The sequence below is a fragment of the Cynocephalus volans genome, chromosome 2 (assembly GCF_027409185.1).
Source record: "Cynocephalus volans isolate mCynVol1 chromosome 2, mCynVol1.pri, whole genome shotgun sequence".
In the NCBI taxonomy this organism is placed as follows: Eukaryota; Metazoa; Chordata; class Mammalia; order Dermoptera; family Cynocephalidae; genus Cynocephalus; species Cynocephalus volans.
The window spans coordinates 172,980,702-172,996,534 of NC_084461.1; the positions used below are offsets into that span (position 1 = coordinate 172,980,702).

At 59.1% G+C, this 15,833-nt stretch overlaps 2 protein-coding genes across 2 annotated transcripts; both read left to right on the forward strand.

The window, feature by feature from the left end:
- Positions 1 to 5,247: 5,247 nt before the first annotated feature.
- REEP4 (receptor accessory protein 4) lies at positions 5,248 to 8,789 on the forward strand. Its single transcript, XM_063086548.1, has 8 exons — positions 5,248 to 5,690; positions 6,472 to 6,544; positions 6,947 to 7,023; positions 7,108 to 7,228; positions 7,653 to 7,766; positions 8,133 to 8,268; positions 8,403 to 8,557; positions 8,639 to 8,789. Exons 1-8 carry the CDS (start codon positions 5,659 to 5,661, stop codon positions 8,702 to 8,704), a joined length of 774 nt encoding a protein of 257 aa, XP_062942618.1. The 5' UTR covers positions 5,248 to 5,658; the 3' UTR covers positions 8,705 to 8,789.
- A 6,646-nt stretch (positions 8,790 to 15,435) lies between these two features.
- On the forward strand, positions 15,436 to 15,822 carry HRURF (HR upstream open reading frame). Its single transcript, XM_063085812.1, has one exon. It carries the CDS (start codon positions 15,712 to 15,714, stop codon positions 15,814 to 15,816), a length of 105 nt encoding a protein of 34 aa, XP_062941882.1. The 5' UTR covers positions 15,436 to 15,711; the 3' UTR covers positions 15,817 to 15,822.
- Positions 15,823 to 15,833: the final 11 nt, after the last annotated feature.

Below are 15,833 nucleotides of genomic sequence, written 5' to 3' on the forward strand. Positions count from 1 at the left end.
CTCTCTTGCATATTAGTGGTGCAGGCTGAGGTGCTGCGGGGGAGGAGGACTGCACCCTCCTGGTCACTTGCTCCTCCTTGTGACCTCCTGGGCCTACCTGTTGGTGCTCCAGGTGTGTGTTTACCTGCTCATGCTCCGCCGCATTGCAGCCATGGCCATCCCTGCTCCCTCCTTCCATGGACACAGATGGACACACTCAGCTGCACACTCACACACACCTGTCTATACTCCCATGGCCACAGCTAAACACATCAAAGCGTGTGTGTGCACATGCAGATCCAGCACTGCCTAAAGGGGCTCCCTTCTGTTACCTTGGAGGGGCCCACGGTACCTGTTCCTCCTCTGCTCACCTGCAGCGTGCCCACCTGCGGCTGAAAGATGAGAGCCAGCTTGCTCTGTGGTGGAGGCCCCTCTGCCCCGAAGCAATAACACACCGCCACACCCTGGGTTTTTTCTAGTGCTGTCTGTCTCTGTTCTCGCCGGAGTTTCCTTCTGTGATCCTGTATCCCAGCTTGCCCGTGGTCAGGAGGCCACCCAGATAAGAAGCCTTTCTGCTTTTCTTTCTGTAGCTGTCGCTTACTCGGGCTCCAACTGTCTTGTTTCCCCCAATGTTTGGGATGTGGACCCTGAGCTGTGCTTTCTCCTTGGGTGGGTACATAGCTGAGCCAGGGCACCTACCTGCAAGCCCTCAAGCCACCTGTGAGGGAGCTTGGCTGGAGAGCATGTGGAGGCCCTGGCACCCCTCCAATCCGCAGAGGCATCTCCAGGAGCCTTTCATTGAAGGCTGAGTGGTGAGCTGAGGAAGGAGCATCGGGAGCCAAGCCTCTGCTGCCCTCTGCTGGAGGCTGGGAATAGACAGCTCTGAGATGCCAGGCTGCTGGAGGGGTGGGCAGGGGTGGCTCTTGCCTGGGCCTAGTTGTGTGAGGGCTCCTTGTAGCAGGATGCCCAGGGGCACCTGGGGGTAATGCTGTGATTCACCTGCTTCTAATAAAAAGTTCCCACCCCATTGCTGCTGTCAAGTATCATCAAGGTGTTTCCTTAAGAATAGAGCCAGGTCTCACCCTGCTGCACAGAAGGGGTCCAGCCCTGGCTTCCACACCCTCTTCCTCCTGGCTCCCTTCCCCCAGAGGAGTGGGCATCCCCAAGGTCTACTGGTGCTGGGGTCAGGAGTTCATAGTGATGACACTTAGGTACCGTGTGAGGTGACCACCTGGATCTGACTCACAGCCCAAGTGTTCCTTCCTGGAGATTAGTCCGAGGACCCACTAAGACTTGAGTCTGTCTCAACTCAACTGTCTGACCATTTGAGTTGGGTCAACTCCGACCAACATGGCCAAAGACAAACTAAGCAGTCCTTCTCCTCTCTCTCCTCTTACCACCTGCAGCCCCCCCCCCCCCCAGCTCCTCTGCTGGGCAAATGTCTGTCATTGTCACAACTCTGCACCCCAGGTAAGGCACCTTGGAGCCTTAGGTAATATCTTGGCCCCTTTTCTCCCCAAATTTAACAAGCCACCAAGTCCTCTCTGCCCTCTGTCCCAAAGGTTTTCTAGACGGGCCCCTTCAGGTGTGACCTTTTCCCCCATCGCTCATTGTCTTGGATCCCTTACACAGCTCCCTGACAGCCCACTTCTCATACCCTTCCAGTCTAACTTTCCTAAAACACATTTCCACCCTGTCACCCCCTGCTCAGGAACCTGCCTTAGCTCCCCATTCTTCTGGCAACAAATTCATGACCCTCTGCCTGTCATCATTGTCCTCTGTGAGCTGGTCTCACCTATGCACCCAAGCCCCTGTGGGAAGCCAGGGTCCCTCCTCATCTCAGAATGAGTGGAGAGAGCCCATGACAGAAGGACAGTGAGGGAGAAGTGAGTGGGGCCAGGCAGGAGACAGGGGTGGGACCCAGGCCAGAGCAATGTGAGGATCAGTAAGAGTAATGGGGTCTCAGGGAGAGCACACAGTGCCAGATAGGAAAATGGGGGTGTCACTGAGCTGTGGTCACCCCTCTTCTCCTTGTCACCACCCACTCCACTCATGGACTTGCATAAATGTAAGGCTTTTGCCACCTTGTGTGGGTCAGTGACAGGTAAGGGATAGAAGATGGATAGGAGTCTCCAGGTCCCTGTTTGTTCTCCAGAGCCCCTTTCAGTTCTCTGGTGTCACACAACCTCTTTCATGTGTCTGTCTTCCAGCAAGCACTTGTGAACATCAGGGTCCCAGGGACTGAATACATTCTGAGAGCTCAGGGCACTCGCAGAGAGACAGGGAACAGACAGCTGGAGACTGCTGTGCAGAACGCACCCAGGGCTCTGGAGTCCAGATAACACGGGTGTGAATTCAGGCTCAGTCCCTTCCTTCATTTGGTGTAAGATTTCAAGCAAGTCAGCTGACTTCCCTGAGCCTCAGCTTCTCCTGTAAAGCAGACAACAAAAACTACTTTGGAATCCCGAATCTATCAACTTACTAGCTGCATGAAACCAGCTGGTAACACTCAGCCACGTTACTTAGCCTATTTGTGTCTCAGTATCCTCATCTATAAGATGGGTATAATCATGATACCTACCCAATAAGGCTATTTATGATGAGATTTAAATGCCTTAAATATGTATTAATATGTGTAAGGGCCTTACAATAGTGTGTCTGGCACCTAATATTGGTCCATATACAGGGGTATCTCAGAGAAGGGAGTTTTGTGGGAAAGGAGAAGGTTGATCTTTGTAAGCGTTTTTTTTTTTTTTTTTTTTTTTTTTAACCTGTCCTCAGACTCAGAGCCCCTATATCCTATGTCTAACCTGATGTGGCCTCAGATGCCCAACCAACCTACCACTGTCCACTCCTGCCAAAGTAGATGACTGGTCTGGGTTTCCGCCTCCTCAAACCACTTTCGTGTCTCTTGGCTTAGAAGGCACCCCTTGAGTCCCTGTCCACACCATCCTGGGAAGGCCTGTCCTGCTTTTTCAAGTGGGAAATGGGCGCTTAGCCTGTGTCCGGGAGAGGTTGCCAGGGACGGTGGGTTGAGTCTCCCAGACATGTTGGCACTCTGTTGCCCAGTGGAAAGATAAACATTACTTTGACACACAGCCTCCCCCACCCCTCCCCCCGAGGGGGAGAATCCTCTGAGGGGTGGGAGACGTTTCTCTCCCTCGGCCTCTGAATGCCCAGCTTTCCGCTGGTCACCTGCCCGGAGCTCATCCATGTGCTCAGAGAGCTGCTTAGCAACCCAGTGTAATTGGGTGACTGTGTCAACAGCTCAGGACCAAAGGCCGCAAGAGGCAGAGTCCACTCACTGCCAAAGCCAAGGAGGGTGACACTCCCCAGCTTCCATCCAGCCTCACACCCCTCCTCACTGAGCCCTGCTCTAGGCAACAGATCCCTGACATCTTGTCCCTACAATTTCCCAAGCACAGGTATTAGGAACAGGAGTCTCCATGCAAGAGACCATACCAGCTGTGTGGGCTTAGAGTGGGCGCAGGACAGCTCTTCCCAGTGAATGGGGGTAGAGAGAGGCCAGTGGTGCTGAAGTCAGGGTGACTCCAGAAGGCAGCCAGCAGGGAGGAGGCGGTCCTGGAGTTCATGACCAGGAGGGAGGATCCCACGTGCAGTTATCCCTCAAGCAATAGACATTTTTCCCTCTTCTACACCTCCTGTTCAGTCTGTCATATCCTTCCTCCATCAAGAGACCAAGGACAGGGCCAGCCCGTGGCTCACTTGGGAGAGCGTGGTGCTGACAACAGCAAGTCAAGGGTTAGGATCCCCTTACAGGTCATCTTAAAAAAAATAAATAAATAAAAGAGACCAAGGACACTTTTCACCTCGAGAACCATGTCTGTGCCTAGAGATGGATGGTGTCTAGCACCTTCCCCAGCCCTGGGTGGTTCTTGTTCCCTGGTGTGTGTGTGTGTGTGTTTTGGGGGGAGGCTGGATAAGTGCAAGGTGGTGGTTAGGAGGGGAGAGGGAGACATGGGACCTCGGGGGAGTTTCTCTTGTGGGCCAGTTTCACTGCTAAGTCTCACGCCCAGCAATACCAATAAAACGGATGATAATAATTAAGACCATATAATCACTGTGTGGGTTTATTTATCCCCAAGAAGCCTCCTTTCCCTGGCCCCGTCATTACCTGTTCCATCCTTTTGATAGGTAGTGGGTGTCGCCTGTGGCTCTCATAAAAAGTAGTAACTGCCCTTGTTTCCGCCCCCACAGCCCCGGGGCCCCTCTGCTCTCAGCCTCTCCTCAGCGCAAGGTGGGGGGACACTGTCCTCCCCATTTTCAGAGGGAGCAATGAGGCAAAAAGCAGATGTCACAAAGAATGAAACCCCTCGCGGTAAGTGGTAGAAGCAGAAAAGTTTGCTAGAACCTTGTCCCTTCCTCCAGGTATGCTCCTCCCTCCCGGAGGAACTTCTCCAGTTCCCGGTCCCCCTCCTTGGGCCGCTCTTAGCTGGCCCACTGGGTGACGTTGGACAAGTTACTTTTCAGCGCGGAATGTCTTTCCTAAGTGGTAAAAAGGCTCTTTGCAGACACTGAGACCCTGAGCTCAAAAGTGCATTACAAAACGGCACGCACTCGTTGAAACTATTAAGCTCCCAAGGGGTATTTGTGTTCTTGACTCAGAGGAACAGGTGGAATTTCAGACCCCTGACAAGGAAGGCGTAGGGGAGCTGGGAGCTCTACCCACAGTCTCTGGAATCGTCGCGGTCAGCCTGCCCAGGTAAGTGGGCTCTAGAAAGGTATCCCGGAGAGAAGTGGACCTCTCAAACCCACTGTCCCCTCTCCCCGCTCCCTCCTTCCTTTCCCTCCCGACCAACTCGGCATCCTGGGGTGCTTGCTGGTCTCCGTGGCCCAGTGGTGTAGGACGTGCTGGAGCTCAGCCAAGCTTCCTTCCAGCTTGTGTCGGAGCCGGCAGGGGGAACCCCCGCTCAGCCCACACCCTGTCCCATTTCACAGAAGGGCGGGGGAATGAGGAGAGAGGGAAGGACATTGGGAAAAGTCAGTGAAGAGCCGCGAAAATTCGAGGCCAGATTTTCTTTGTCCCTCCCCTATCTTTCCCATTAGGCAAGCGACTCAACCTATGGGCCCCACCCACGAGTCCCACGGCGCATCTCCCCTTTAAGGGGCCGGCCTCTCGCTGTCCTGACCTCGCCCCGCCCCCTCCCGGGCCGCACTGCGCCTGCGCCGTGCGCCGGGGACCCGGGGTTGGGCAGCACCCAGTTCCGTGCAACTTTCAAGTGAGTTACAAACTCCGCCCCCGAGGCCGATGCCGGTGGCCCGCGCGCTGGGACCCGCGGCGATCCGCACGAGCGAAGGCCACGACCGGCCACCCGTGACCAGCAGCGGCGCCGCTGCGAGGGCCGAACGCCTGGTTCTCCGTGGCAGGAAGCGCGGGTCGGAGCCGTAATTGCCCGAGCGGCGGCGGGGCGGAGGAGCACGTCCGCCGGCACCTGCTCCCAAGCCGGCTTCCTCCCTGCCCGGTCCGTCGGTCTCCCCATTCTCCTGGCTCCCCGCACTGCGGCCTCGGAGTCAGCGGGCGGCGGGCTCCGCCTCCGCCTGGGGACAGCCGGACCTCTGGTACCCGCACCTCTGGGGATCCCCTCCATCCCAGCCCCCGCGTGAACGCCCCTCTGGGCGTCGTCTTGGGGTTCTCCCCTCGTCCCTAAGGCTGGCAGGATGGTGTCCTGGATGATCTGTCGCCTGGTGGTGTGAGTATGGCTGCTGTCAGATCCTCTGTACCTCTGGGTGCCAGCCCTGGGGTGAAAGCTGGGAACGTCTGGTGGGAAAGAGAACTTTCTGAGCGCCGTCACACCCCCAACACTCACCGCAAGGGTTAACGGACCTGTGGGCCTGCACGCGGCAGCTGGTGCACCGTGTGCTCGCCCCCACTCCCACCCCCAAGTCTCCTTTGCTGATGGCGACCCCTCCCACACGCACATACACTGCAGACAAATGCGTGGGGGAGGGGCCCACAGCCGGCCCACAGCCGCTTGGCAAACGCGAGGTGATATGGCACGTTGTGGGCGGAGAATACAGATGCCTGCTTCCCATCTGAGCAGTCACATGACTCACCACTCTGGCCTCGGCCTCTGCACTCAGTCCTCCTAGTCACCTCTGAGTACTCCAGCATCAGGCTCGAATATCCCTGTCTGCAGCCTGACGGTGCCAGGTCTGGTGGCCTTGGGCCTGATTGCATGCCCATGGGAGGGGACAGCCTGGTGCTCTCACCCCCTTGTTGAGGGGCTGTGCTCTTGCTGTTTCACGCACTCATGGGCCACCAGTGCAGGCCTGGACAGGCTTGGGATGTTTGTAAACAGCAGGGTGGGGAGGTGGCCTCCGGGGCACTGACTCAGGCGCTGGTTGTGCAAGCCAAGCGGGAAAAACAGGGCAGGCACTGCCACCTTGCAGCCTGGCAGGGGGGAGGCAGCCACCTGGCAGGGTGGGGGTGGGGCATGGTGCCCCTCACACTCCCCATGGCTGCTCTTCCAGGCTGGTGTTTGGGATGCTGTACCCAGCTTATGCTTCCTACAAGGCTGTGAAGACCAAGAACATTCGTGAATATGTGAGTGCAGGGGTGGCATGGGCAGGAGGGCTTGGTTGAGGTGCAGGTGGCGGGGGGTGTGTAGTAGGACCTGGTGAGATGTAGTGGGTCTGAGCTGGCCTCCGCCTCCTCCAGGGGTATGATGGTGTGGCATATCCCAAGTGCAGTGGGGACGATAGTCCTGTTGCAGTGGGTGTGGATGGAGGGCAGACTACTGGGGTGCCTATGGCAGATCTTGTGGGTGAAGCCTGTTGGGGTGGGCACAAGAATAAGCAGCAGTGTCTCGGAGGCTCCTGTCTAGCCAGGCAAAGGAATGCAGCAATGCAGCAGGACAGGATCTCTGGAATCTCTGCGCCAGGCTGCCAGGGCTGGGAGTTGCTGCTGTGGGCTCCTTCACTGACCTCTGTGCTCTCTGCACCACAGGTCCGGTGGATGATGTACTGGATCGTCTTTGCACTCTTCATGGCAGCAGAGATCTTCACAGACATCTTCTTCTCCTGGTATGGGGGTGGCAGTTGGTGGGCTGGGGGGCAGGGTGGCCCACCCTGGTTCCTCAGCTCACCTTGCCCCCTGTGCTCTGACAGGTTTCCTTTCTACTACGAGATCAAGATGGCCTTTGTACTGTGGCTGCTCTCACCCTATACCAGGGGGGCCAGCCTGCTTTACCGCAAGTTTGTCCACCCATCCCTGTCCCGCCATGAGAAGGTACCCCGGGGGAAGCAGGGAGGGAGGTGTGGGGTGTGTGTGAGGGAAAGAGCCCTGGACCTGGGGTTCAGGAAGCTGGGGACACCTGGGTTCTAATCCCAGTCCTGCTGCTGTTTAGCTGTGGGACCTTGACAGGGCCTAGCTTTCTTCATTTGCCAGGATCATCAAATGGGGTGCATGGAAATGACCTTTTGGGATATGAGGTGCTGGCTGGGAGTTGGCTTGGGAATGGTAGGGGTGGCTGGAGTGTGGCTGTTCACTGAGATATGGGGTGGGCAGCCCTGCTCTTGGTGTGTTTTCTGGGCCCATCTCTGTGGCTCCCGGGCACTGGACTGGGAAGCGTGGCAACCAGTGATTTATCAGGGTCTGCAGAGGAAGAGGGACTCTGGCTGTCTGCCTCAGCTCTCCTCCCCTGGGTCCACAGGAGATCGACACATACATTGTGCAGGCCAAGGAGCGCAGCTACGAGACAGTGCTGAGCTTTGGGAAGCGGGGCCTCAACATTGCCGCCTCGGCCGCTGTGCAGGCTGCCACCAAGGTGCTCTGGGCCCCCAGCCCTGCAGCAGTCCCTCCCGCCCCCAGTGTCTTTCGGTCCAGTCCAGGTCTCTGCCAGGGAGCGGAGAGATAGCAGCTGTCTGTGCTGGGGAGCAGGGGTGAAAAGTGACAGGGGAGTGGGGTGGGGGCTGGCAGGAGCATGGAGCTGGAAGCACAGACCTTCCTGGCTCTGCCACGGAGTGTCTCCTGCCCTCTTGACCTTAATTTCCTGTTAGTGCTACTAATTCATGGTGCTAGAAGGTTGCTGAATTGCTTTCAATTCTGAGTCCTGGGCAGTGTCCCTGCTGAAACCTCTTTCCCATGGAAGCTCCTCCCTCCTGGGTGACACAGTGGCTCCCCTCCCTCACAGAGTCAGGGTGCTCTGGCTGGCAGGCTGCGGAGCTTCTCCATGCAGGACCTGCGCTCCATCCCCGACACCCCTGCCCCCACCTACCAGGACCCCCTCTACCTGGAGGACCAGGTCCCCCACCGGAGGCCACCCATCGGTGAGTGGGCAGAAGGGTGGCTTCCTCCACACAAGCCATGGCTTCCCCCGGGGCTAGAGGGAGGCCTGGCTTGGCTCTAAGCCTTCAGACCATAAATGCCCAGCTTTGCCTCCCCCGGCCTCTCTTCCACACAGGGTACCGGGCAGGGGGCCTGCAGGACAGTGACACAGAGGATGAGTGCTGGTCAGATACAGAGGCAACCCCCCAGCCACCAGCCCGGCCCCGAGAAAAGCCTCTGAGTCGCAGCCAGAGCCTGCGAGTGGTCAAGAGGAAGCCGCCAGTGCGGGAGGTCAGTGGCGAGACAGGTGCAGGAGGTGGGCTGGGTCTGCACTCCAGCCCACCCCTCATGGCAGGTCTGCTCTCTCTCCAGGGCACCTCACGCTCCCTGAAGGTTCGGACGAGAAAAAAGACCATGCCCTTGGACCTGGACAGCTAGATGCCACAGAGTGTGGCCCAGTCTTACCTCACACTGTAAAGGGCATGGGGGGCTTTTCGCGGGGGGACCTTTGGCTGCACATTTGGTCTGCCTGCACCAGCTGCCGAGGTTCCTCCTTTCCTGCCTCCTGCTGTGGGTTAAGGGCCAGGGGCAGATGCTGCTGGGGCCACGAGTTAGGGATGAGCCCACAATGTACCAAAGCAGGCTGGGCCCAGCCTTCTATTTATTCTTGTCTCAGCCCTCTCCCTGCCCCAGGTGTGGGACCAGAGCCCTCCTGGAACTCCTGCAAATGGACCCAAAAGTCCACCCAGCTGTGTTCATTCCTTCAAAGTACTTGACAGCCTTTTCCAAGGCCTGCTGTGTGTGTCCTGGTTGTGTTTTGTGTTGATGAATGAGGTCAGCTTTGTGAATGTTTTGATAAATAAATATATATGTGAAGATGTCCTGTTTCTCCTGACTTGTGTCCCTCTCCTCATGTCACACACTTGAAGTTCAGCTGCCCACTACGGGCCAGTCCTGGCCCAAGGCTAGGGCCAAAGGGCAGACAAACTGCGGGGGAACCCAGCCCTCTGGAGGAGACAGGGCCATGGACAGATAGTTGTGATGCAGCATGTGCTGTCAGGGAGCAGCTCTCGGGGAGCTCTGAGAAGTCAGATGGGAGAGTGGGGAACCAGCCCTACAGAGGGGTCAGAGCCTGAGAAGACTTCAGTTAGGCGGAGACAGGGATTGGGCCTTGACAGAAGGTCAATTATGGAGAAACCAATGGGAGAAGGCGTGGAGGGTCTCGGGGCAGCATTTTAGTCCTGTGGGGAAGTCGGAGCTATGCACAGAGGAGGCCTGGAGAGGCCTGTTACCTCCACAAGCCTGGGGAGGGGGTCTCCAGGTGTAAACGCGTAGGTAATATCAGGGGTAGTGTTGCACCTCCAAGGAGTGGCCACGAGAGGGCAGCAGTTGCCAGGAGGATCTGTGCTGCCCCCGGCTTCCAGGTCAAGGAGGGCGGAGCTCGGAGACCGGCCAGAGCCTCGCCCTGCCGGGGCCTGGCAGAACTCCCTGCTGTTGTGATCACTGGTCCTTGGCCTGTCCCATCCATGGAGTCTCCTCTGCTCTCCTGAGACCCAGGCTCTTTGCCTGGGCTGGCCCCGCTCCACCCCCCCGTCTAATCCCTGGGGAAGCCGGTGAGGCTCTGCCCTCTTCTGCCCTTGGATGCTGGTCTCACCACAGTGCCCCGGGGCCACTCCCCTCTCCCACCCCCAATTCTGCTCTCCTTTCTGGCTTTTGATTAAGCAAAGAGGGGGGTGAGAGTGTTGGATGAGGAGGAGGGGAGCGGGGTGGTAACCTGGAGTGGCCTGAAGGTGTGGATTAACTCTTGGCGTGGGGATTATCTGGGTTTTATTTGGGGGGAGGCACTTAATCTGCAGGGGTGATTTAGCTCCTCACATATTGGTGCTCAGTGGCTTCCTGTCATGGTGATCCTTATATCATGTCATCCTATCTCCTCATTAATTCATTGGAAAAATCTTTATCGAGCATCTACCAGGTACCAGACATGTTGCTACATACTGTAGAGATGCCAAGACTAGTAATGGCTGGCACCTGGAGCGTGGCTGCCACCCCACAGACGCTGCACTAAGCCCCTAACTATCTCAGGAGTACGTGCTATTATCATAATCTCCATTTTACAAACAGGAAACTGGGCACAGAGAGGGCAAGTAATTTGTCCAAGATCACACAGCTAGTAAGTGACAGAATTGGGCTTTGAACCAGGAAGTCTGGCTCCAGAGTCTGTGCATGTAATCACTATGCATGCATACTGAAGTAAATGAGATGCTTCTTACATGGGAGGCAAGGAGAAGGAGACTAACATGTATGGAACATTTGTTATATGCTGGACCCTGTGCTGGACATTTTACAGAAATACTTTCCTTGAATCCTCCTGACACGCCTGTCAGGGTGGGGCTGTACCCATTGTACAGACGAAGAACAGGCTCTGAGAGCTGCAGCAACTTGTCCATGATCGTGCTGCCCATGAGTTGGGACCCTGTCTCCTGAAGCAAGTCTGCCCAGGAGGTGCCTTGGTAGAGGTGCAGTGGCCAGAACTGGAGGTACAAAACAGGACAGCATGTGACAAATGGGCAAAATGGAACACAAATTCAAAAGAAGGGAGAGTGGGGGTGAGACTTGAGGGTGGGGGGGCTTCACCTGCCCTCATTCCTAGGAGGGGTGCTTAGGGTGGGTAACAGGGCTTCTTAGCCCCGTGCTGACTGGGTGATGCTTTGTCTTCTCCACCTGTCAATCAGACTGTCTCGTGGCTCCCTGCAGCCCATGCGTGTTGTCCCCCAACATACTCTTCCTCCCCCCATCCCTCTGTTCTATTTGCTATTTGCTTTTCAAACCCCACTCAGATGTCACCTCCTTGAGGAGCCCTCTGCAAGCATTCAGGAGTCGCTTGCTCATCTGAACTCTCTTGTACAGACTTCTGGGTTTTTTGTGCTTTTTGGCGGTTGGTGGGTATGGGGATCCGAACCCTTGACCTTGGTGTTGCCAACACTGCGCTCTAACCAACTGAGCTCACTGGCCAGCCTCGGATTTCCGTTTTTGCCCCCACTGCACTGTGACTTCACAAAATACAGACTTGTATCTTACTGTTGCATCCCGGCCTGCAACAAAGGGAAGCTTAACCGAAGTGAAATATTTTTGTAAGCGTGTGACTCGGTGGTGAGGTCCTGCTCGTTCTCTGAACCTCCTCTGTGCAACTCCTCCCAGGGCAGGGCTGGAAGCATCTTGTCATTATTCATGAACATGCCCGACAGTCACTCCATGGCACCCAGCACAGGGCCTGATGCCTAAGAGGTCTTGAGGAGCGTTTGCTGGCACAAGAGCAAATGCAGGGTGACCATAGGCTCCTCATCGATAGTCTTGTGCTTTGTGTCCTGGGTCCCCTGGGGCCCTCCACAAAGCCTGGCAAATGCCAGGGTCTCTCCAACATGGTTTTGGTGAATGGCTGACTGCAGCCTTATGGGTCCCCAGGCATGCTGGGACCAGAGCAGAAGGAGTGAAAAGTCCAAGTTCTGGGCACTTCTGGCCAAGTGTCCACGTGACCCCGAAGCTGGGGTGCTGGGTGTTGGCTCGCCTTCCCTTAGAGCTGGCAACCTATCTGAGAGTGCCTGAGAATCAACCCCTGCCCAGCACTGTCGCCCTCTGGATGGGGTTCCCTCTGACCTGCCCACAGCCCTCAACCCTCTACTTGCCACCAGCCTGCCCACGGCCTCTCCAGGCAGGATCAGAGCTTGGTAAGGACATGAAGCAGCCAAGGCCAGCCCCCTTAGAACCACACACCTCCACTTGGTCCTGGGCTGACCCCATTCAGCATGTGTCCTGGGCTCCTCTGTGGCCTCCCCCTCACCATGTCTGCCCTGCATCTGAGGGGCTCCTCCATTTCCTCCCAGTTCCTGGGAGCAGATGGCCCTTCATTCCTGTACTCCTCCCTCTTCCCCACCTCCTGCTATCCCTTGGCCCTTCCAGGTGACTCCTTTACCTCCCTGCCTCTTCAACTCCCATCATGGTGGCCCTTGTTTCCTGTCCCCCTTCCCCACCTCCCGCCTCCCGCCTGCATGTGCACAGCGCTCATGGGCCCCCTGCTCTTTTTAGCTGCCACTCTTGGTGGCAGCGTGAGTAGCCTTTAGTTCCAACACCGCCCTGGCCCAGGCTGAGCTGGGGAGTCCTGGTTGACTCAGCCCCACCCTTGAAGGGGTTGAGGACATGAGCACTCAGGTCCTTGCTCCCATGTCGCATCTGGTGTCAGGGACTAGGGGCCCCAATAGCTGACCTGGGGCCAGAACCCCAGGCAGGAGGGTGGTCGTGCTGCTTGAGAACACCCGGGGGTCAGAGCCTGTGTGGCCAGGCACGAAGAAGGCCCTGAGCCCAGGGCAGGATGGAGGGTGGCGAGATTGCAGGGGAAGGGAGGTTGTGGGAAGGGGGAGGGGCATTGGCGAGGTGCAGACGGGGAAGAGGAATTAGGTCAGGGATGTGGGTGGGTGGGCAAGAGGGGAGGGTGGCATCTGCTGCAGAGCTTCCTCCTGGCTCCAAAAGCATCTCCATGCTTCCCTTCCTCTTCCCCTCCCCCCAGGTCCTGGGAGAATTCTCCCTGGTATCCCCCCTCCTCCATGCCCCCTGCCCCAGGTGTGGCCACCAGGGTAGGGGGTGGCATGGGGGGAGGCCAGCCTCAGCTGCCTGAAGGATGGAGGGGCCGGGGAAGCAGGGCTAGGTGCCCAGACGGCCGCGTGTGTGGGAGGGGATGTCCTCAGATGCCCTCCACCCGGCAGTCCCCGCTCTGACGTGGGTGCCCCCCCTCTCCCCGCCCGGATTAGTGGCAGCTTGGCCTGACTCTCCAGGGCTCCTTCCCCCGCCCCCGCCTGCTGCCCTCCCCTGGGCGAGGGGGCTGCTCCACCCCGAGGGGCACTGTGATTGCCCAGGTAAGGGGCTGTGGGGACCGCGTGAGAGCAGCTGGCTGTGAGTGCTGCTGTGCCTGTCAGCAGAACGTGTGTCAGCATGTGTGTGTCCGTGCGTGAGGGGTCGGCGTGGGGCTGGGGCTGGGCCCACGCAGGTCTGGGGGTGCTTGGCTGCTTGGCTTTGTCCCGGAGTCTGGCACTGTGTCCACGCGCCGTGTGGCTTTCCCTCCGTGTTTGTGTCTTTTGTATGTCTCCTCAGCTCTGCTCTGTCCTCAGGCACAGAACAGCCGGCTTACAAGGACTCTGTGGGCCTGTGGCATGGGCTGGCAGGCAGGATGGGGAGCTAGCTGGTGGTGGAGAAGGGGTCCTGTCCCCAACCCCAGCCCCTACAAGGCCCTGGGCATCTCAGGAGCCTGTCCCGAGAACCCGGGTGTAGTCCAGGGACTGTGACCTGATAAAGCAGACATGGTAATGGGGGGTTGGGGGTTATCCGTCTGGCTCCCCTGAGACAGTCCCTATCCCCTTTAGGGATGACAGTGACAGGCCCTCAGGGCTCTAGACAGCCCAGACTCCCACCCTGGCCTCTTTCAGGCCTCAAGCAGCTGGAATCTCCCCCTGGATGCTCCCATGACTTTTGGCTGCTGAGGAGGGAGGCCGGAGGACATGGATGGGGGACCACAGGCACACCCCAGCCCGCCATCTTAGCCCCTGGAGCCAGTCTGGGAGCGGAGGCCGGGCCTCAGGGCCTTGGGATTCCAGTCCATGTTAGACCCTCTACTGTCATCTCCCCTGGCACACTTAGGTCCGGGCCACCCCCCAGGGGAGATGGGGGAGGAAGGGAGTGTTAATAACTAAGTCATGTAAACAACCCCTACCAGCCTGTCTTGCCACAGAACTGGCCTCTGGGGGGAGGCAAGGGGTGAATGACTCTATGCCAACATGCCCAGGTCCTGCCTGGTGCCAGCCCCTTTAGACCCCCCTCTCCCCAGGATCCCTCCTCTTCTGCTCAGCTGGGGAAAGGCTCCAGGCTCTTGGGAGAGAGACTCGGGGCTCTTCCTGGCTCCGCTCTCCAGGGATGGTGGTGTGGCTTGGGACCAGGCTGGAGGTATCCAGAGCTCATCCCATCCCTGGGGTGGAGGCACGGGGATGCGGCTTCTGTCCCAGGCTGGGTGAAGGTAAAGGCAGGCCGAGGACGGCTTCCGCAGGGTGAGAGGTGGGTGCCTGAGGGGAAGGGAAGCTCCCACTGGGCGTGTGGGTTTCTGTGTGAGTCTGAATCTGTCTGTGTGTGTTTGAATCTGTCTGTTTGTGTCTGTGCTCTGGAACCACCCCCGCAGAGGAGCTGGGATGCTTCCTCGGGTGGAGGGTGCCCTGCTTTCCCATTTCCTCCCCTACTCTCTGTCCCTCCCAGGAGCCACTCCTATGGGCTCCTCTCCAGCGCGGGGCCTGGAAGCACTAGGAACACTGGGGACCAGGCAGACCCTCGGGGCAGGAGGGCTAGAGTGGGTGGAAGAGTTCCTCTGTCCCATCACCCCTCTGGACAATGGGTGAAACCACGGCCCTCAGACCAGGGACAGACTACAGGCCAGGTCCCCCCAGAACTCCTAAGGCACGGCCCTTTGTGCCATCGGGTCCCGGGACGGGGTTTAGGAGCGGGGTAGGGTGGGAGCCGGTGAAGAGCAGCTTGGCCAGGTGAAGATCAGGCCGGGCAGACGCCGCCTTTGGTGTGTGCCCAAGTGCCAGAGCTGGCGAGGACCAGGAGCAAGTGGCCCAGCAGGCACAGGCAGGGCTGGCGTGGGTCAGGGCGCCCATCACTGACCCGTGAGAACCCGACTGCCCCTGCCAGCTCTGGCACTGCCCCCTCCCAGCAGCCCCGCCCTAGCACCCCGGGGGGCACCCCGCCCCACCGTGGCCTGGTCCGGCCCCTCCCGCCCTTTGCTCCAGTTCCCGGGCTTGGCACCTATAGAGGGGGTGCTGCCCGCCTGCCAGGCTCCGGGGCCGGGCCCACGGGAGGGTGGGGCGGCTGGGAAGCTGGCACGCTGCCCCGGGGGAGCCTCTCTCGGCAGGCGCCCGGGTGCCGCGGGGGGGAGGGGGGAACAAAGGGCTCATTCTCCCCGTGCGCAGCCGGTGGCATCGCCGGGGCGTTGGCGGAAGCCCCCGGGGCCCGGGAGGGGGCAGGCCCAGGCGGGGCCGCCGAATCACGGGCTCCTGTTTCCCGCAGGGTGCTGGAGGAGGAAACCGGCGGAGCAGCTTCCCCACTCTCAGTTGCGCGTCTGGCGATGGCGATCGGAGGTCCTGCTGCGCTCTCCGCCGCGCTCTCCCTCCACTAGCCGCGCTGCGCGGTGCTGCGCCCTCGCTGGTGCCTCTCTCCTGGGTCCCGGCATCGGCCCCCCTTCCAGGCACGACCCCCTCCCCCGGCCCCTCGGCCTTCCCCCCACTCGGCCATCTCCGACCCGGGGCGCACGTTCCCCCCGGCCCGGCTCCCTTCCTCCCTCCGGGGGCACCCGCTCCCTAGCCCCGGCCCGGCCCTCGCAGCGGCGCAGCACGGAGTCTCGGCGTCCCATGGCGCAACCCACGGCCTCGGCCCAGAAGCTGGTGCGGCCGATCCGCGCCGTGTGCCGCATCCTGCAGATCCCGGAGTCCGACCCCTCCAACCTGCGGCCCTAGAGCGCCCCCGCCGCCCG